General features: G+C 38.8%; 1 protein-coding gene across 2 annotated transcripts; it reads right to left on the bottom strand.

Annotated features, from left to right (window-relative positions):
* Nucleotides 1–197: 197 nt before the first annotated feature.
* On the bottom strand, nucleotides 198–18,346 carry LOC108266575 (INO80 complex subunit D). Of its 2 annotated transcripts, XM_017470072.3 has the most exons (11): nucleotides 17,793–18,346; nucleotides 14,289–14,437; nucleotides 13,647–13,893; nucleotides 8,943–9,697; nucleotides 8,249–8,354; nucleotides 7,783–8,007; nucleotides 7,571–7,674; nucleotides 7,249–7,382; nucleotides 5,760–5,974; nucleotides 3,682–3,839; nucleotides 198–3,380 (listed from the first exon to the last, which is right to left on the bottom strand). In XM_017470072.3, exons 3-11 carry the CDS (start codon nucleotides 13,862–13,864, stop codon nucleotides 2,470–2,472), a joined length of 2,826 nt encoding a protein of 941 aa, XP_017325561.2. In that variant the 5' UTR covers nucleotides 13,865–13,893; nucleotides 14,289–14,437; nucleotides 17,793–18,346; the 3' UTR covers nucleotides 198–2,469. The 2 variants fall into 2 exon arrangements, with proteins under 2 accessions (XP_017325561.2, XP_017325559.2); XM_017470070.3 differs by lacking the exon at nucleotides 14,289–14,437 and having other exon boundaries at nucleotides 17,793–18,345.
* Nucleotides 18,347–18,644: the final 298 nt, after the last annotated feature.

Genomic DNA, 18,644 nt, shown 5'->3' with positions numbered 1-18,644 from the left:
GTGTTCTCCCTCAGTTTCCATCTAGAATAACAGAAATTGCCATTCACTTCTCAGTAGTAGTTAGTACATTCTGTTCTTGGGTCTAGGCCTGGATTTTGTCTATTATAACAATAGCTGGGTCATTACTATCATGGATTAAGATTCCATTAATTTATCATCAGTTCCAGTCTTTTCTGTTTAATAATCACTACCATGAGTTCAGCACAGCAAGTTTTATTCATACATCAAAAAACAAAGATCAAATTTTCTCACACTATATACAGGTATTACATAATGTTTATACACATATTACATATTTTATACAAGAAAAATATACATAAAAATGTAAACTTTTGTATACAAAAAATACCTTAGACATTAAACAAGGACCAATAACAAAAGGTGACTAGATTATTAGCTCATCCTATCATTTAAAAACAGTTATACAGTACATTCACTGAGTATAGGAATTTGTCAGCCATTGTTCAGCTTTTAAGCGGTTTCAAGTGCCAGTGGAGCCCTGAAGATGGCTTGCTTTAGAGGGTTGACTCAAGTTGACTGTGCAGTAAATCTCAATGCAACTTATATCCCGGGGTTAGTACAGCTGTAGGGGTATGACACGATGACGTGGTACTGAAAAATTCAATACTCAGAACCATTTCTGAATCAACAAAAAGGCAATACTCCTGTTTGCAGAGGCATGATTTATAAGAACAAAATGAACAGATGAAACTCACTGATGCTTTAGCATGATCACACTTTTAAACCAGTCCATGGGAGTTTAAAAAAAAATCAAATTACATGTGAATGTTTCATTTTGATTTGAGTATGCCCATCACCACACTGGCATTCTAATGAATCTCTCTCTTTGGACGCAAGCTTCCATGATAATCCCGTTAATTCACAATATGGGTCATTTGTGGTTCTATTCATGCAAACACCAAATTTTCCACTATTACTGCTAGCTGGATTTTAATAGCTATCAAAAATATTGTTGAACATTATCACAATGTTTTTGCCCAAAGAAATGACAAGAAAACACAAACAACATTCATTCGACTGGAAACATCAATCACTGGAATTTTGATAGCCATTAAAACTAGTGACGGACACACCACGAAACTAGAACCCCATCTCGTATCCTCCAAATCAGGTCTTTTTCTTCAATTAATTTTGTAGCTGCTTCAATGCCACCGAATGTACCTCACCAATTACGTCCAGATTCAATTACTACTCTATAAATATGTTACATATGACAATATATGCGATAGTTATTCTGTCTAAAATCTACCAAAACCATTGATTGACTGCCAGAAGTGCCGGTGTATTAAAAACAGGCCAGGATTAAGTGAAGGTTGCTGCCTCTCAGGGGGAAGAGTCTGAGTGATAAAAACATTGCCACAGTTTACAGGCCATGCAGCCGGTCTAGTGTGGAGTCTAAACCTGGTTTACTGTGGAGGTTCGAGGAGGAGAAGTGTGTGAACAGTCCTGCTCTGTAGAAATTGCACCAAAAAGGTCCCAGCACAGCAAAGACAGAAAAGACCATTCAGCCATGCAGTCCTCATGTCTAGCCCCTATTAAAAAGACTGCTCTGCTTTAAAGAGAAACCTCACTAAGCCATTTGATTCTAAACTTAATAAGCACCATAGACAGGAACATTTTGAATCCTCATATTTGGTGAAAAATCAACATGTATATATATTTTTTTTTTTCATTCGTCATAAAAGCTATTTGTTTTCTGTACGAGTTATGTCGGTGTTTTATAAATGAGAGGAACACAGACTAGCTCTAAGCTCTGTATTACGCAGAAGAGATCTTTTTTCCATTTTAAATGACACAAATGTTTTCACAGACCCACACTGTTCATGCAGTCTGGCTGCTCTGAGGTACACAACTAAAACTGACACACGGTTTAAATACTGTAATGATAGAATTTGCTGATGTGCTTTATTGCTTTGAGTAACCAGGTCTTTGCCTTCAGGTGCCTGTGAGGTCTCTGAACAGGAAAGTTTACAGCCCAGGATAAGTCCACTGAGTAAGCGTCATCTGAGTGTCTGCATAAAAGGTTTAATATGTACAGTGCAAGATAAAATCTTCTGGATAAAAGCTGTTTGGCGGATATTCTCAGTGTTTTGACACCCTCACTGTGATCAATTTAAAAATTTATATTTTTATAATATATATATATTTTTATAATATATATATATATATACACACATACTCGTAAACAGCACAGACACTTCAATGCTGTCTGCTTCTGCTTACTGAAGCCTTGAATGAGAGACGGAGGGGTCAGTAAATGATGTGGTGACGTGGGAGAGGCAGTAACATGGTGACCGCTGTGCTGGGTTAAACCAGACCTCCAACTGAAACACAAACTCAGCACAACTAGAAAACATCATGATACCCCCTCCCCTTCAACTGCTTCAACAGAACCCTGAAAAGGCTAAGATGTGGGTGCGGGTGCGTGTACATGCCTGTCTGTTCTTTTCACTTGCTCTGCTGGAAAGTAGGTGCAACACTGTTGACACCTGCAGCAGTGACACCAGCACTGGTGAATCCCGTCGGGGGCGCTGTGGAACTGTGGCTGGGCTGTACGTCTTTCGGGATGCCGCTGTGAGAGGCGAGCTGATGACCGAAGGCTGCGCTGAATTGTGGGAGCTGCAGTTTGGGCTGGCTAGTGCTGAGCAGGTCACGGGGGGAGTTTGGAGGAGATGAGGAGGGAGCAGAGGGTGGGTGTGTGATGGAGGGAGGAGTAGACAGAGCGGTGGAGAGGAGATGAGTGTCCTGTGTCAAGAGGTTCCCAAACTGCATTGGTTCTGTGAGGGAGAGGGCGAGGTTGCTCCAGGAGGAGCGAGGAGCGCCTGGTAATCCGCTGAGAGGCACCTCCAGCAGGAGAGGAGGCTCAGTCTGGTAGGAGGCAGAGTGTGGGGAGGAGATATGGTCGCTGTAAGGAGACGGCACGTGGTCACTACTGTAATGGCTGCCTGGAGGAGAGGAGGGCAGCGCAGGCTCTCGTTTAACGAGAGCCGAGTGAGGGAACGTTCGCTCATTCAGTGCACGGTTCGAGCCAGCAGCTGGCATTGAGGCAGTGGCTGGTGGTGGCTGCGGAGACAGGGATGGAGGGAAATGCTCATCTGCTGAGTGATGAAGGAGATTGTCCTCCAGCTCCAGACTCGGGAAGCTGTCCGATGCCATTCGGCCGTTTAGTAGGTCGCCCATGGCAGTCACCGTGACCCCGGAACCAGAGAAGACACTCATGGCGCGATGATCATCAGCCGGGGCCAGTTCGGCCATGGAGTTTAAACACACCAGCGTGTCAGGATATGAACCCATCGCCTGTAGTGCACGAACCAGCTCCTCTGCCTCTTCTGTGGTAGGAAGAAGCTCACCATTCTTACCTAAACACAAATATTGTACATTTTAATCCACATGCAGAAGAGCTGTGGAGATATCACACAATTACAACAGAAAAGACACACTGACAGTTTAATTCTAAATAACAGGCATGAACAGAAGCTCCACTCAGACAGTAACACCAGTGCACCACCATGTCACCTACATTAAAGTCACCTACCAAATAGTATCAATTCCTTTTCTGTCCTTTTTACTCGAAGGTTATGTAAGCGTTGGAACTTGCTGTTCTAATTTAAAAAAAAAAAAAAAAAGTGTGACAATGTGTGCGCGTTAGTGTGCAATTACCCTCAAACAGGTCAAAGTCCTGCAGATCATCAGGCAATCTGGGCAGCACATCAGAAAAGTCTTCCTGATTCAACTCCAAATCATTTGGAATGTCTGCTATATCAGTGGTGATGTCATCAGGAAGTTCATCTGCACTGAGGTCAGGTGTAGAGGGACTCCTGACAGGAAAGCGAGAGAGATAAAGCAAGGCAAGATCTTGGAAATTGAAAGCAATAAATAAAACATTTAAAGAAAAACCAATGAAGTACTAGAGATCTGCCAATAATTTCTCCTCACTACATCAACGTTCCACCTGACAGTACTTGTATTGTGCATTACTGCACTAATTCAAAACCGGAACCCTGGTCGTATACCCGTGTCCATTTCGTACAGCACAATGGTACCTGTTGAAGAAAGGAGTTCTCTGGAGCAGCATTTTTTCCAGAGAACTCTGGACCAAGAGGGCCCATGGACAGCAGCTCCTCCAAACATACAGGTGCCTCTCAAAAAACTTGAATATTGTGGAAGTGTTTTTTTTTTTAATTATTATTATTTTTTTTTACATCATTTAATTCGAAAAGTGGAATTTTCATATAATCTAGATTTATTACACATAACGTGAAATATTTCAAGCCTTTTTTTTTTTTTTGCTTTAATCTTGATTTTTACAGCTTACAGCTCAGAAATAAAAAAAATCCAGTATCTTTAAATATTAGACTAAAGAATTTATAATACAGAAATGTGGACCTTCTGAAAAGTATGTTAATTTATGCACTCAATACTTGCTCAGAGCTCCTTCTGCACAAATTACTGCATCAATGGGCTTCAAGTCAGGTGAGTTTTGATGGCCAATCAAGCACAGTAATGTCATGGACAGAAAACCAGTTACTAGTAGTTTTGGCGCTGTGGGCAGGTACAAGTCCTGCTGGAAAAGGACTCCATCTCCATAAAGCTCATCAGCAGATGGAAGCATGAAGTGCTCTAAAATCTCCTGGTAGATGCTGCATTAACTCTCGACTTGAGAAAACACAGTGGACCAACACCAGCAGATGACATGGCACCCCAAATCATCACTGACTGTAAAAACGTCACACTGGACATCAAGCAACTTGGATTCTGTGTCTCTCCACTCTTCCTCCAGACTCTGGGACCTTGATTTCCAAATGAAATGCACAATTTACTTTCATCTGAAAAGAGGATTTAGGACAACTGAAGAACAGCCCAGTTTTTTTCCCCCCTCCTTAGCCCAGGTAAGACGCTTCTGACTTTGTCTCTGGTTCAGGAGTGGCATGACACTGCGATATTTCTGTATTATAAATTCTTTATTGTAATATTTTGAGATACTGGATTTTTGATTTCGATGAGCTGTAACCTGTAATCATCAAGATTAAAACAAAAAAAAGGCTTGAAATATTTCACTATGTGTAATAAATCTAGAATATATAAAAAGTTCCACTTTCTTAATTAAATTATTCTTTAAAAAAATTCCACGATATTCAAATTTTTGGAGATGCACCTGTATTAATTTCAAACTATTAGGCTCATTGTTCATACATGTACAATAATATTCTTGTTATTTATTTGAGCCATACAGATTTTTATTCCTAATCTTTCCACGTAGCAAGCACTTTAGGTCCAAGTTGACGTCATTTAATAAGCCTTGTTTCTGAGTTCCTGAGGATTAACTGATTTCAATTCAACTGACCAGTCGAACAGGCTGATAACTATTAACAAGCGCAATAATAAATATAACTTTTATAATCATGAGTTATGATTAGAAAATCATGGACCCCCTGGCTAGGCTGCACAGACCCCTTTAAGAGCCAAAACCGCTCTGGAAGATATGGTTTTGAGAGATTCAAGATTGAGAAGCTGAAAGCAGTACTAGATGAAGTTATTAGACACTATTACTGACTGCTGTGCTGTATGGTCTGGGGGAAAGCAATTCGTGGTAGCTTGTGGGTTTTTCATTTTGTTACAAATAAAGGTAAAAAAGTTGCATGTTATGTAGTTATGTTATGTACTGTACCGTACCATTCTGTCAGGTGGATAAGTACTATGCTGTGTGAGGCTGATGTGGTGTGTGTGGGTATGTGTACCTGATACTGGCATGGTGAGTGGGCAGTGCCAATGTAAGGGGCATGGGCAGGTTGCCCTGTGGTAGGGCAGGAGGAATGGGTTTCTGGGGACGGCGCACTACTTTCCTCCTCTTTTTCTTGTGTTTCTTTGTCAACGCTGGTGGTTTGGTCTTTTTACGTGGTCGTCTCTGCTGCTGCTGCACCCGCCTGTTGCTATCCCCACGCAGGAAATTATCCTGCAGGAAACATCAAAGAAACAAAACCTGTTAATGAAATCTTTTAACACAATGGAAGATAACTGACTTGTTCTGTAGCAAGTCCTCACAGCCTGGTTTCATGGCTGGTCATAGTACTAACCCTGCCTTCACACTCTTTCTTAACATCACTTGCGGTTCTATTTCAAATAACAGCATTGTCGAGTACTGTTTACTGCGTTATCAACATTATTTAATCCTTATTTAGTGTTTAATCAACTGTCAAATTGGTTTTGCCGAAAGGGATCTTTTCAAGGAAATGTTTACGTTTTCCTGGAATAAGGTCTACAATGATTTCCCTTTTTTTTTTTTTTTTTTACTCTATGCTTGTGAAACAAAATACCATCCTTTACTTTTCCACTAATTTACCAGGACCTAATTTCTTAATTTTGGAGTAACATATGCTGCAATCCAGAGCAGGACACCGGCAAACCACATTCTGCCCGTATTACAAGCGCATGGTTGCGTAAGCAGAGTGCGCGGGTGCTAGCATAGCCTGCCTGCAGACCTGTCTCCGATTGAGAATGTGTTGCATTATGAAGCGCAAAATAAGGCAACGAAAGCCCTGTACAGTTGCGCGGCTGAAGAAGTGCATAATGGATGAATGCGGAAAATCCGCTTGCTAAACTTAACCGACTGGTGTCTTCACTCAGCGCCCAAACACTTAATAAGTGTTATTAAAAGAAAAGGTGATGTTACACAGCGGTAAACAGTCGACTGTCCACAATTTTTTGGAGTGTGTTGCAGTCATCAGATTTGAAATGAGTGTATATTTTCAAAAATAAATTCAAGTCACAAAGTAAAACATCAAATAATGTGTTAATAATGTGTTTTCAATATAATACAGGGTGAACTGAATTTTCAGATGACTGTTTTTGTTTGTTTTTTTCATTTTCCATACTGTCCCAACTTTTTCAGAATTGGGGTTGTACATACATTTACATTATCCTGTAGTAAGGTGGTAGTAGCATTTTTTGTCATGTTTAGGCATATTACCTTCCTCTATATTCTCTAACTGGGGGTAAATAAACCACACTCTTGACTCTTGTATAGGGAATATAACCCAAGTGTAAGACAGATAACTACTGGTACTTGTTAATTTGTAATGCCATTGTATATAAATTGCCTTCATATTCCAGATGTTTATTGTATGTATGTATGTATAATATATGTCATTATTCTGATCTGGGAGAGAGCCCAACAATTACATTTATATTAAAAAAACAAAACAAAAACAAAAAAAACCACTTAATTACCATTTTCTTGGCATGTTCATCACAGAGAGGTGTCTGGTGTGTGATGTCGAAGACGGGGACAGAGCACTGCTGCCCATCAGCAAATCGTGCCGTGCAGCTGGAGAAGAGCTGCTGCGAGCGGTTCAGCAGGATATCTACAAAGCAACACTGTCAAGGGATAACACCGTCCAAAATACACCTCCACATAAGATGTAAAATGTACATCTGCTCATAATCAAAATGGAGCAAGAATTTCACTAGAACACACACAGATGTGGTGGTGATCATTTGTAATATGTAACCGGTGCACTGCAGTATATGGGGGCACATGGCAGAAGGATACGTTGGAAGCAGTGGCGTGTAAAAGGCAGAGATGGGTTGCTGCAAGGTTGACCCTTGGTGCTACCAGTACAGACAGATTTTTCCACTTCCTGTTGTACTGCACGACTAGAAAACATGAAACATCTTTTAACATACACTTTCAACTTCTCTAAAACCTATTCTCATTCTCTCTCCCTCACACACACTCACACACACAAACCTCAGTTCTAATACCTGCTCACGGTGTGTGATGTTTTGCTGAGCTGTTGGATGAGTTCTCCTGTGCAGTCAGGGTCCTTGCTGGCTGCATGGAGCAGAGCTTTCCTAAAGGCGTATTTGTATCTGGTGTGGCGAGTGGCAGCTCTCTCTTGCCTACACAGGTGCTTGTAGCGCTCCTGCAGGTATGTACAGAGCTGAGCCAGACGAGACCGCCTAGGCTCCTCACGTTCACCAATGGAACTGTGGGGGGGACAGAACAACTATAAGAATATGGTAGAAGAATTGGTAGACTAACTGAATCACAGTAAAAAAATTCCTCTACAACTGCTTTACCAGAAGGACTACATTTACAGAGGGATACAGCTGAAAGATTTTATCTTACAAGCCAGGTAACATAGTCTACCAGTTTCAGCACATCCAAGCAGAAGTCACACTTCAGCGTGCTCATGTACGTTTCTACAATTTCAAAAGAATTCCTTACTGGTGGTGAGGACTCCCTTCCTGCAGTCTCCAGGCCTGAGGCAATGAAGGAATTCTCTCTTCTGCTTCTTCATCCTCATCAGCACTTTCATCAGACCAGTCCAGTCCTGAATACACAGTTATACAGGTTAGTACCGCTCCATGAATACATAGTCACTTATTATAATACATTTTATATATATATATATATATATATATATATATATATATATATATATATATATATATATATATATATATATATATATATATATATATATATATATATATATATATATTTTTTTTTTTTTTTATACAGAAAATAATGTCTGCAGCTTGTCACAGTATTTAACCCTTCTATTATGTAATGGGTCAATTGAACTCATTACCACATTTGAGTTGTCTGAAATACTGGTTACTCTTTTTCTCTCTGAATTTTTTGGACTTTGCATTTAACTTCATGACCCTAAATGAGGAAAATATTTCTACTTATGGCTTGTCTTGGACAACCATAATAAAGGTTTACTGTTTTAAGCTGTTCCTTGCTGTTTTTGTGTGTATTTAAACTGTGGAAGTCATTTTGAACCAAGAACATTTTTTTACAACATAATAGGAGGGTTAACTTAGTGAGGCAAGTCTGAATTACTGTTTATTGGTGCTCTCTGTCTATGAGGCTGGTAAACATTAAAACTGTATGTTTAATAAGTTGTTAATACCAAGATGAAGGAAGAGGTCTGCATGCTCTCTGTGTCTGTTTGCACAGAGCTGCACAAGATGCTGTAGCCTTGACAGGCAGGCAGGAGGTGCTATGAAGGCAGTGGGTCGCATAGCAATGGTGTGGCTCTGTGGACACTCCCGCGTGCCAGCAGGTGGGTGACTGGGGGCAGTGAGGAAGGTTTTCCGGTACTGCTGGCCTGCTGGGGAGGTCGTGGCAGGCACCAGAGATTCTCCAGTCGGAGCTGGTGCTGGCTTAAATAGCAGAGCCTGTGATGCCCCCTGCTGGATGTAGGAAGCGTGACCAGCATGCTGGGTGGGTGGGGGAGGTGCAGGTGGTGCTGCTGGTGTTGGTAGGTGCGGCGATCTGGGCAGTGTGCAGGTCACTGTGACTGGTGTCAATTGCTCCGATGTGGGTGAAGGAAGGTCAGCATCATGGCGTGGCCCCTGCTGATTGAGTACTAGCCGACTAGCAGGTTTCCTCTTAAGTACAGAGTTCTTGCGTGTGGTGCTCTCGACTCCATCCCCGTCCTCCTCATAAAAGGCGAAGGGGTCAAGCAGGTGTGTGTCGGACAGGGCAAGGGGGGGCAGACGGGTACAGGGTGGAGAAGGAGGCAAACCATCTAAGCCATTAGAGGCTTTGAGAGCTAGAGAGGGCACTGTGATGTTCAGCGCTACAGAATCCAACGTATCATGCTTTTTCTTACGCTCTTTCTTGGGGATGAAGCCCAGCACTTGCAGGTGGCTGTTACAGTATCTAAAATAGAAAACAATGTACCATTAAACATTAATAAAACAATGGTGACAGGCATGTCATAAACTTTAATGGGAATCAAGGTCATCTGCTGCAGATACAGCTAACTAAACTGTATTATCTTTCCTCTTACTGCATTTACATTGCAATCAGCAAATTGCACCATGGATACAGAAACATACATCATAAAAATGCTGCAAGTAAATTTACATGCACATTAATAATCATTAAATACATTATTAACTAGTATTGAAACCAAAGAAAGATAAATTTACATGGATTTTAGCCCAATAACCAAACTCGATACCATAGAAGTAAACATCAAGCCACTCTGTATGTCCTCATTGGTTATGCGATCATTACTTTGACTACATCAAGGTGTTTAACAAGTCAAGAGCTATCATTTTGTAACTTTGCCGAAGTACGCAAATTTTATAGGCTATTCTGTGAAACAACTCTGCAGTATGATGCCCGTGTTTTGGGTCTTTTTTAAAAAAATATACTTTATTACGTCTTTCAATTTGAATGCATCAAGAGAATTATACAAATTAACATTTCCTTTAAAGATATTTACTTCCCAATAATTGTCCTATTTTTGTGATAATACCAGCACCATCACACACATACAATGCAAGTATATGTTTCTCATCTTCAATTTTAAAACCATTTATTAAATAATTCATTCAAATACTCTGTGCTAAGGGCTCTATACATAAAGCAAATATCTTTATTTATTTTTTTACGGCATTTGGCAGGCACCCTTATCCAGAGCAACATACATTTTGATTTCATTTATAAATCTGAGCAGCTCAAGGTTAAGGGCCTTGCTCAAGGGCACAGAAGTGGCCTTTTTATTTTATTTGTATCCAAACATTCTGAATGTGGTTTATAAAGAGACTGGTAATAATCTCAAACACTGAACTATTTTTAACGTTCCCTTTCTTTCAACTGACCCTTGATCCCTTAGACTCATTATTGCAGATTTTTCTTTTTGTTTTTTATTTAAATGCTAGCATTTTAAAAGATTTTGATAAAGTATTTCTGTCTAGTATACATTATATTCTTCTCAATCTCTGCAGTTGCCATTTTATCTAAGGCCTTCCTTTCCTCCTTTAACTCCTCGTGAACTTCCTTATTTTTATTTTCCTCATGCTTTTCTTGTAAACTTTTTGAAAAAAAAAATTCTAAGTTTAATTTCTCTATTTGACTTTTTCTTTTTCAATTATGCATATGCTATTATTTCCCCTTTCATCGTGGCTTCAGCAGCCTCCCACAGTATAACTGATGTCACTTCTCCATTATCATTACTCTGTATATAATTTTTAAAATAACGTATTATTTTATCTTTAAAAATATTATCCCTAAGAAGAGAATTATTAAACCTTCATATTGAGGTTCCTTGTATTCTCCCAAGCTCCATTTCTACCATCATTACTGCATGATCTACTACAGTTGTTGGCAAAATTTCAGTTCTTTACCCTTAGGCACATAGTTTTTAAACATAATCTAATCTATAATAAATATTATGAACTTCAGAGTAATATATAAACTCTTTAATCTGTAGATGCATTAAACACCACACATCTATCAACCCCAGCTCCTCACCTGCTTGATGCAGAATGTTTTCTTGTACTCTGAGTATCTAATTCTTCATCCATAACCAAATTGAAATCTCCTGCCATAAACATTATTCCTTTAATATCCATTAACAACAACAATAAAATATATATTTTTAAATTTTACATTTTCCCCAGGTGGGTTGTATACATTAATTAAACTTACTATTTGTCCTTCTAATTCTCCTCTCACAAATACAGATCTTCCCTCCTTGTCCATTTTACGAAATTCACTAGTTCAGGTATTCCGTAACCATTATTGCTACTCCTCTTTTTGATGATGTAAATGATGATGCAAATACTTGAGCTCCAACCAACATTTCTAATTTTTTGTGTTCATCTTTATTTATAATAATTATTATTATTATAATTTCCCCTTTATCTCTCTTAAGTGTCTGAAGTCCCTTCTTTCTTTTTCTTGGGTTGTTCAGACCATTGTGTTTAAAGTTATTAATTTAAGAACCCCCCATTTACTTCTTTCTTTCCCCCCTTAATAATGATGTGAATATCATAAAAGAACACATTAAATTCTTTCACCTCATTTTCCTCCCTCATAAACACACACACAAATAAACAAAAAAAAAATAAAACAAACTCCCAACTTGTGCAAAAACAAAGAACATGCATTCACTCTTAACAATGGACTCCCAACTGTGGCATCCTTCACAGGTTTGCCTAATATTGTCCAAAATTTCTATTGATTTTGGGCACAGGGGTCTCCAAATTCCCAATGCATTTGTTCCCCTAACATTTAGTGGTTTTCAAACTGTAAGAGATTCCTCTTTCCTCCCCTTAAAACATTTTTAGAGAACACAAAAAAGAGAGCAGGAGAGAAAATGGGGAGAGAGAGGGAAGAAAGAAAAAAAAAAACTTGTAACTTCCAACTATTTAACCCTTGTTAAATTATGTACATTTCATTTCACTCTTTCCCTCCCCAATAGTAATAATAATAAAAATCAATAAACAAAACTTAAATTCCCTCCTTCATCACCCCTCCATAATTCATTGGGGATTATTTAATCATTAACCTGAGGTTGATACCTTTCTCTAACTTAAGGCCATTAAATTTAATCAGCACCTTATGTGTTTCATCATTCATCTTGTCTCTCCAAGGCATTTAGAAAGTACTGCTCCCACTTATCTAAATTTCCCTGACGAATCCGTTGAATTTTAGTCCATCCTGTAGTCTCCAGTGGTCATTTAATTTCCTGCTCCCCCTTCATTCGTTCTTCCCATCTCCTCCGGGAATCGTTTGTTGTATTCAACTGCCTGAGTATTGTCATATGTCTGCTGGTCTTCCTTCCAGAAAATTCTCAGTTTTACCAGGTATCAAAAGTGGGACTTAATGTGTTTTTCTTGAAGCTTTTGATATCTATCTAAAAGAATTCCGCTGTTCTAGGTTTTTTGCTGAAAAGTCCTGATCGAAGTATACTCTTTTCCCCTCGTAAGTTATCTCTCTCTTTGCCCAAATAACCTGTAACATTTATTGTTTCATATTACATGTCAAATCTCTCACTATCATGGATCATGCTTGTGATCTTTCATTGATTAAGTAAGGTGTGCTTGTACTATTGTCATATGTTCAGTGATACAGCAGGCCTCTTTCAACAAATCCCACAATGTCAATTCCTTCTCTTATCCAATAGATTTGTATATTATTTTGCAGCGATTTATTTTGTAGATAATCAGTCCTTTCACACAGCGTTTTGCTTTGTTGTAGAAGAAAACGTAAAGCTTGTGTTGAAAGCTGCTGTCTTTCCTCCACCTCAGTGACTCTGTCCTCTGCTTGTTGAATTCACACTTTCAGATCTCCAACAATTCCTTATAACTCCTTTACATCATTCCTTAACTCACCGATCTCTTGTTTAGTATCCTTGGAAAAACCTTGAAACTTTCTTCTAAATTCCATAATTTCATCTTTTAATGACTTGAGGAGCTCATTGCCTACTTCTCCAGCCATAGCAGCTTCTTTTCTTTTCACTCTTAGTTTCTGTCTTTGCTCCGGATCTCAATAGCATATCAAAACAATCATCTTAAAAGGTACGAAGAAAAAACGAATGCTCAAACCCCTAAACAATCTTAGAAATGGGAAATTCAGAGTCAGTTTTTTTTTTAAGCACGCCAATCGTATGCGTGGCATTCCACCAGAAGTCCCCATAAAACAAAACTTAGGCTACTAGCTGAGCTGGGGGGGGGGGAATGCATGTTTTGAGTCTCAGGAAATCCTGTGTACACCTGAGATTTTGTGATTCTAGGATAATAAAGCTCAAATCTGAATCAGGTGTCAGGTGAACAGAACTTGCAAGTAGGTACAAAGTAAAACGAGAACAACTCACCTGCGGTCCTCGGCTTTGGGAATGGGGTTGGTGCATCGCTGGCTGTTGTACTTGGCCACATATTCACACTGTTTAAAAGGAGCAGTCTTGTCCTCTAAAACATGACGTATGCAGAAGGCATATCCATTGAGTCTGCGCTGCTTGCAGAGTTTAGGGCTGTATGAGCACAAAGGCTTATTGTCCACCTCCGAGAAGTGTATGTGTTTCCCCTCATACATCACGTGACTCTATTCCTTGAAAACATCAGCTGACAAAAAAGGGAAAACTTTATCAGCTCTGTATTCAACATCACAATACACAACTCGTATAGCAGTATGACATTTAGGACATAATTCGAATATGTACATCACAATTAACATTAAGTGTTAACAGATCAAATAAACCGGCCTAAATTTGTTTGACTCATTAATATTCAAAAGCAAATGTAATATAAGGTCTATTTACACCAGGGGTAAACAAATTATAAATTAATTAGCTGGCACACTGGGTAGGCAAAAGCTCCAGTGTGCTGCCCAATACCATATTTGGGATTCCCAGAAACTGACTTAACAAAAAAACTGGTAGATCTCGTAATAGAACAATTTATGGAGAGCTAGTTTGCTAAGTAAGTACATTAATACAGATTAAGGGAAATAAACAAACCTCCTAATGTACCACATCACATTTGCACCAGTGATAAAAAGTTAGTAGGTTGCTTCAGCTATGAGCTGTGGTGATCTCTCCTTTCATAGCATGTGCAGGATATTATTCAGGTCTGGATAGTTTTTGCTGATGATACATTTAACCATTAGCTGAAAGTGTGTAGACATCAGGACAGTTACATTATTCAGATTCAGGACTCAGAACAAGTAGCTCATGCTACAGTTTAACCTTAAGGTGCATCGCACCACAGGGAAGCACATTATGTTTAAAAATATACACCAAATAAAAACTTCTATTTTGGATAATCAATAACCGGTAGGTTTTTTTCTTTTTCTGGTTGCAGCCACAAAACTATTAATAAAAAAATAATAGCCTGGACACACAATCTGCTTGTCCTGAGAACCTGGGTTATTAATTTGTAGTGTTGGGTCCTTTGTCGACACACCTTTGTCGAGTTCAAGTCGAGACAAAGTCCTTAACCAATCGAGTCCGAGTCTAAAAGGGGCCGAGTCAGATTCAAGTCCGAGTCCTTAATGGCCAAGTCTGAGTCGAATCCAGAAAATAATTAATTGGAAAAAAAAAAAGGTTTTAAATTGCAATTGTGAACTCAACAGTAAGCTGTTAAATTAATATTTTAACCTTCACAAACCAATGGCAACATAAATATAACAAAAAATACCACTAGTACATCTTCCATTGCCATTTAATATCTTTATTTCATGTCATCAGCACTACAACTAGTTTCCTATCAAAAAATGTTTTCAAAGAAAAAAAAAGGGATATAGATGTATATGTAGAACTTTTATTATATGACAAGTATATGAAAATACCAATGAACGTGTTTTGTTATTGTGTCACTATATTGTGTCCTCCAATTCAAGGTGACATTTCAATGATTTGATGCCTCTTCCCCACAGTTATATAGGCTGTGTGTGAGAGAGAGAGAGAGAGAGAGAGAGAGAGAGAGCGAGCAAGCAAGCGCGCGCAGAGTAGAGTTACGTTTAACTCTCATTTACATTTTAGCAGCATGTCATAACAACAAGCTTCATGCTTTATTACTGCTTTTAATCTGTCTATGAATGACAAACTCATTTCTGAACACAGCTCTGTTCTTCTAACTTTTTTATTTTATTTTAATTCCTAAGATGATAAAAGGGGTTTATGATATATACTACATTAAGAAGTACATTTCACATTTTACATGACATTCAAGCCTGGAATCACCAAATGGTAACGTTTAGGGGTGGCCGATATGACTACAGTCTTATTTCATGACAATGATAACATTTTCTCAGGTAGGTCTAGTAGTATTCAAGTAAGAAATACTACGGAAACTGAATAAACCAATTAAATATAAAATAAAATAGACATCACTGTATGATATATACAGTGATTCTTATTACATTTACTGAAGTTATTCAGTCAAATGAGTGAGTGGGTAATTTTCTGTGTCTTTTGTTGACTGATTAACATTAATGACACGGTCAGCTTTAGGTCACTTTAATCCCTAATGCACAGATCCAATATACTGTATTGACACACCTCCGATTTTTTCCCAACTGTTTACATTCAGTTAAGACATAACTGTGTTTGCGTGAATACTCGACCACACCTTCACTTTGACATGATGTGTGTGTATTTATCTGAGTGTCCAACAGTAATACACCGATAAGAGAACTCAATTCTGTACTTGCATTATGAGGCATTGTCAGACAGGTAGACATCCATTAATTTCTTGTTGTTATTTATTTTTTATCTTTCTTTTCATGTTACACGACTCGACTGTACTCCGAGTCCGTGTCAAGTTAGAGTACAAATTTACCTGAGTACATGACAAGTTTGAGGTCGTTCGTAATCGGACTCGAATTTGTTCAGTCATTTTGTATATGAAAAAGAGAGCTGAGAACATATTTAAAGGGACATCTTAACCCTCTTCCTCAAAGGTGGATCTGAATCAGAGTTGGGGGTTTTTCACATGCTCAACAGAAAGAAAAATCTTTACAACAAGGTATCTGATTACAAGTAACATGGCAATGCTGTCAAAGTAGGAAAGAAAGTTTATGAAGTAATTAAGGGAAGATATTCATTTGTTTACGTTGGCAGGATGCAACACCGTTACACATGGGAGAAGTCAGGTGAGGTCAGGGGATGAGAGTGACACTAGTCACTTATCAGTGCAAACACACCGAGGTCACTGAGGACACTGAAGCATAGTGAGACTAAAAAACATGTGGTCATAGAACCGACCAATATTAATCATCCCATATAAAATGCCTAAATACAAGCATGGCATAAATAATATGCATATAAATAACAATAAACTGGTAAGGGTTTAACGTGATATTATTACGGACTGTACATCAGTCTCGTTTAAACAAACCCAAATGTGGGGGGAAATTAACACAGTCCGAAGTTTTGGTTTGCTTTTTTACTTTCAGTTTGTGATTTCTTACACGCTGAGTAAGTCATGCATATTAACAGCAGATGAAATTGCGACTACTTTCTGGACGATAACAGAACAGCTGTAAAATAACACGAGAGCCACAACGCTATAGTCGTAGCTTGCTAGTTAACCGTATAAAGTAAATAGAGCTTTAAACAAACGCTAAACATACGTGGGTGGCTTGGCTATATGAGGTTAAAAAAAATTAAAAACGTCTTGTTTTGCTACCAGGTTAATATAATTAATCCGCGTATAGATCGTTAGCCACCGTCGGTTCAGTTAACTACAAACAACGTTAAATTTGAAGTAACGTGAACTAGCTAACCAACTGTCAATATAAACAATTATAGGCGAACATTAAAAGCGACATCGCAAATTACACAGAGGCACACATTTATTTATTTTTTCATCTAATATAACCAGTGTTAGCCAGTAGCTAAAAACATTTCCCAGAGAGCACTAGTTAGCTTAGCCGATATATGTAAAATACACCGCGTTAGCTGGATAACTAGCTAATACTGCTAAAAACAAAGCCGCCGTATCCAGGAAACGCGCACCCATTAACACAGTTCTAGCATATTTTCGAACTCCTACTGGGTTATATAAAAACATTATTTTATACAGATTTTTTGTATTCCTCACTATTTAAATAGTATCGACTAGGTTCATTAATCGCACTTATCTTTGTTACAAAGAAAGCCAGGCAGGCGTACAGGCCTCCTCACCCAGGCCCACAAAAACAAAACTGCTAAGGTTAGCCAGTTCCGCAGCATGCTAGCTAACGTTACTTTAAAAAAAAAACAAAAAAAAAAAACGCTGACTTAAAAGAGAATGAAAAAACTTTATGTGCTGGGTTAAAGGCACATATAAAAATTAAATGTTTTAACTGTATTTTACCATGTTTACCATGGCTACAGATGGTAAATAGAAGACGGATGAAAACAGCGGCCCACGGACAGCTCGAAATCCCCGGCCCTCGAGTGGCAACCATACCAGATTAGAGCGCTGAAAAGCGGCGGCTTCACTAATAGAGCGGCTGGCTGTAAGATAGTTAGGCTTACCTTCAATTAGTACAGGCTGTACGGGGTATTCACTCCGGGTGCACTGTGGAAATGCCTAATATACTCAGCTGGACCAGTTATGCATCAGTACTCGATATGCTACGGATGATAATCCTTTTTGATTCCGTGCGCCAGTAATTATAGAGTAATGGTGCATTAAAATGTATATTACCCTCGGCTAACATTGGAAGTGCTAGGCTGCTGGGTTTTTTTTTTTTAGTTCAGTCCTCGGTAGACTCCTCACAGCACCACTATCGGCACTGCGGGGACATGACAACACCGTAAAGCTCGACAACAACCTCTTCTACCATATTGGAAGTTGGGCTAGGTATTAACTACAGGCGAAATGCCGAATCATTATGCACTTCCATTTCACTAAACTGTCATGGTTTTGTGGGACAGAGGATGTCCTGAAATGTCCGGCAAGTAGAAAGTTTGAGTGTGTTCTGTAAAGCATTTTGTCAGGCTGACCACACGTCCTCCCTGATGTCGAGCTAAGTTGTGTCTGTGTGTGTGTGTGTGTGTGTGAGAGAGAGAGAGAGAGAGAGAGAGAGAGAGAGAGAGAGAGAGAGAGTGTGTGTCACTGCATGACAGAACAGCTCCGCTCTTTCTTATTGACCAGGAGCACTTTCCTCAAGAAGAATGAGAGCTGCAAACATTACACATCCACTGTGGGCGTACAGCACTTTCCTTACTAAGTTGTTATAAACTTAAAATCTGTGCCTCTGTAACGCACAGTGTCAATGCATATAATTTGTTAAAATATATGTGAATATCACAAAAATAACAATAATACTGTTTAAAAATATTTCAGGGTCTTAAAGCATATTCTTTATTGCATTGACAAGTATG

This window comes from Ictalurus punctatus, chromosome 6 (assembly GCF_001660625.3).
Source record: "Ictalurus punctatus breed USDA103 chromosome 6, Coco_2.0, whole genome shotgun sequence".
Taxonomy (NCBI): Eukaryota; Metazoa; Chordata; class Actinopteri; order Siluriformes; family Ictaluridae; genus Ictalurus; species Ictalurus punctatus.
This window is presented reverse-complemented; position numbering and strand designations above follow the sequence as displayed.

What these genes read in the sequence shown, in the direction of transcription:
- LOC108266575 (XM_017470072.3), bottom strand. Translation starts at nt 13,864, where the DNA reads ATGTATGAGGGGAAACACATACACTTCTCGGAGGTGGACAATAAGCCT. An exon ending in CCCAAAGCCGAGGACCGCAG is followed by an intron (nt 9,698 to 13,646) that starts GTGAGTTGTTCT and finishes TTTCTATTTTAG; the next exon opens with ATACTGTAACAGCCACCTGC. An exon ending in GAAGGGAGTCCTCACCACCA is followed by an intron (nt 8,008 to 8,248) that starts GTAAGGAATTCT and finishes TCCCCCCCACAG; the next exon opens with TTCCATTGGTGAACGTGAGG.